The following is a 2,754-nucleotide window of genomic DNA, read 5'->3' on the forward strand; positions in this document are numbered from 1 at the left end:
GGGTATTGCAAGTGTGTGCCAACTGGGTTTCCCTGAGCTCTTAGATGCTATGACTGTGGTGGGACAGTGCAGACACGGTCCTGGTGGGTTATGAGCACTTCTTATTCCCACAAGTAGGGATGTCCAAAGAACCCCTCAGTCTGAGAGGAACTATGCAGCCGTTTACAAAAACAAGAAAGAAAGGGAAAGAAAGAAAAAAGCATTTAACCACAGACCATTATTCCATGGAAAGAAAAAGGACGGGGTGATGGTCTATGGCAAATGCTAGATTAAGTGAGTGTCTATACTATGGGCTTTTAAGTTTAAAAGTATCCCACAATCTCTGGAGAAAGGATTTCACTATGCCAGAGTCTGGATTCTAGCTGCTTTGAGAGTCTCCCAGCCCACCTTTGCCTCGTCCCCTGGGAGACTCCTGCGGCTTCATACTCCATATTTCTCCTCTCTCAAGTTGTAGAGTAGAACAGGACTTATCAAGTCACATCATAAAACCCCATTCCCAACTGTACATTCTTTTCTGGCTCCTCTAACTCCTGCTTGATGTGTGCTTCTAGAGTCTTTGGGAGGCACTGCACCTCAAAACCCACAAAGCCACACAGATTTCTTACTTGCCCTCACAGTCTCTCTCCCCAACCTCATCTATGTCATCCAAGAGAATCAATGAACTAATTCATGGGAGGAAAATGCAGCTATTTTATATACTTTTTTTCTTTTTTTTAAAAATCAATGCTCGATTAAAATCGAATTATAAAGCGGAATTGCATGATGATGTCTCTGTCTGGCTGCCAGGCTGTGCCTTCTTCCTCCTGGGTTCTCAGTAGACTCCACCCTGCTGATGCAGGGGCAGCCGGGACTCTGCTGCCGCCTGGTCAAAGCAGCGGTTTGTCTTGGAGGATGCGGGACCCTTCTGATACTCCTGGAAGATGGACTCCTTCCCTGAGGTCATCTGCGCTAACCTCCGTTCCTTCTTCTTGATGGCTTCCTTGATGCCTTCAATGTGACACTTCTCCTCCTTCTCTGCTTTCAGCTTCAAGATATGATGGTTCCTCTCTCGCAGAATGTTCAACTCCTGCAGGCGCTGCGCCCTGTCCTTGGTGGCCCTGTGCGCATGACTCCTGGCCTGCCTGATCTTTTTCTCTTCAGCCAGCTCTGCCAGCATCCTTTTGCTCACTTGGAGCAGCTCCTCTGCCTCCTCCGCGTGCCATCTCGCTCTCTGGAACTGCTCTGCCTCAGTCTGGGCCTTCCCTGGCTGCTCTCTGCGCCGCTCCTTCACTGGACTCTCTTGGAAGTCTTGGGAGTTCTGGGAACTCTGCTCCAGGGACAGCTTCCTGAGGAGCTCCTCCGCCTTAGCCTGGCAGTCCATGAGAACCTTGCGGGCCTGGAAGTTGACAACCGTGCTCAGGTTGCTCTCCTGGACCTTCTTCCGGCTCTCCATCACATGCAGCTCCCTCTTGTGACCCGCCACCTCCAGCCTCTTCTGCAGTTGCAACCTGTTCAGGTCCCGCACACTCTGCAGCACCCTCTCCTGCTCCCGCAGACTCTGCGCTTGACACTGTTTGAGATGCTGGGCCTGCGCTTGCACCATCTGGTCCAGGCCTTGGTTCTCCTCCGGGTTGTCAGCTTGCACCTTCCACTCACTTTCGTTCTGCGACTGAACCACGCTCTTCTCCTGGCGGTCACGCCGTGGTCCCTGCTGCTTGTACCCCTGGCGAGGCTGCCCGTGGCCGTAGTCCCTCTGAGGCCTGTGCTGTTCCCTCTGTCCTTGCCACTGTTCCTGGCTCTGCAGTAGCAGCAGCTTGCGTTCTCTCTCGAGGGTCAGGTGAACTTTCTGGTCTGAGCGCTTGAGCTCTTCCCAGGCGACTGCAGCCTGTTGCTGCAGCTCTCGCATCCTCTGGGCCTTCTTGAGCCTGCTCAGCACCAGGGCCAAGATCTTCTGGTCCCTGGAAGATATAACCGCCTCATCGAGCTTGCTTTTGAGGACCTGAGCGTGTTGGCTACTCTTCTCTTTGCACGAGGCAGAGGGCCGGCTGTACTTGTTTAAGGACTGAGTCCGGTCGTGGTTACTCCTATTCTGGGTGGATGGCTTCCAGAACTCTAGGGAGTGCACCGAGGACTTGTCCGTGAGAACCGAGGAAGGGGACCAGAGACCTACACGGCTGTACACCGGCACTGCCCACCGGTCTCCAGCGTGTGCCTTTTCTACAAGCAAAGTCCCAGCCCTCGGGTGGCTGAAAGCTTCCCCGGGGTACTTCGGGGACGAATCTCCCCAGGCTGCAAGGTAGTGCGGGCCGGGCTGATCCTGTGGCTGTTGCTGCCAGGTTCTGCTGGACTGGGTCGGTGACTCCCCGCAGGCTTCTTCCAGACGGAGGCTGCCGGATCTGTGCTTCCTGGCTCGGTCCGAGGGTCTCCGGGCCACGTGTGTCAGGCTATGGCTTTCTCGTGGCGAGGCGTTGTACCCTCGCCGGCGGGACCGCCCAGTGGGAGAACACTTTGGGTGCACCCAGGGCACCTCGGTCTCGATCTCGGCGCAGGGAGTCTGGGCCCAGGAGTTCAGAGACAGCTCAGGCCTGCCCAGCTGGGCCTTGAACTCCTGATTTCCAGCTAGCAAGGGTTCTCCGAGCTCCCCATAGGACCGTGGGGAGAGATGGAAACCGGCCATACTCCCTTCCCGGCTGGCCCAGAGTCTACACGGAGGTCGGCGGACCTTCAGGGGGCCACTGCGGACACCCAGCCCACTTTCAGATCCTGCGATCCATG

The 2,754-nt window shown here is 55.5% G+C and overlaps 1 protein-coding gene across 1 annotated transcript; it reads right to left on the bottom strand.

The window, feature by feature from the left end:
* Nucleotides 1-669: 669 nt before the first annotated feature.
* Ccdc185 (coiled-coil domain containing 185) lies at nt 670-2,754 on the bottom strand. Its single transcript, XM_031342993.1, has one exon. It carries the CDS (start codon nt 2,654-2,656, stop codon nt 812-814), a length of 1,845 nt encoding a protein of 614 aa, XP_031198853.1. The 5' UTR covers nt 2,657-2,754; the 3' UTR covers nt 670-811.

This window comes from Mastomys coucha, unplaced genomic scaffold, assembly GCF_008632895.1.
Source record: "Mastomys coucha isolate ucsf_1 unplaced genomic scaffold, UCSF_Mcou_1 pScaffold1, whole genome shotgun sequence".
NCBI lineage: Eukaryota > Metazoa > Chordata > Mammalia > Rodentia > Muridae > Mastomys > Mastomys coucha.

What these genes read in the sequence shown, in the direction of transcription:
- Ccdc185 (XM_031342993.1), bottom strand. Translation starts at nt 2,656, where the DNA reads ATGGCCGGTTTCCATCTCTCCCCACGGTCCTATGGGGAGCTCGGAGAA.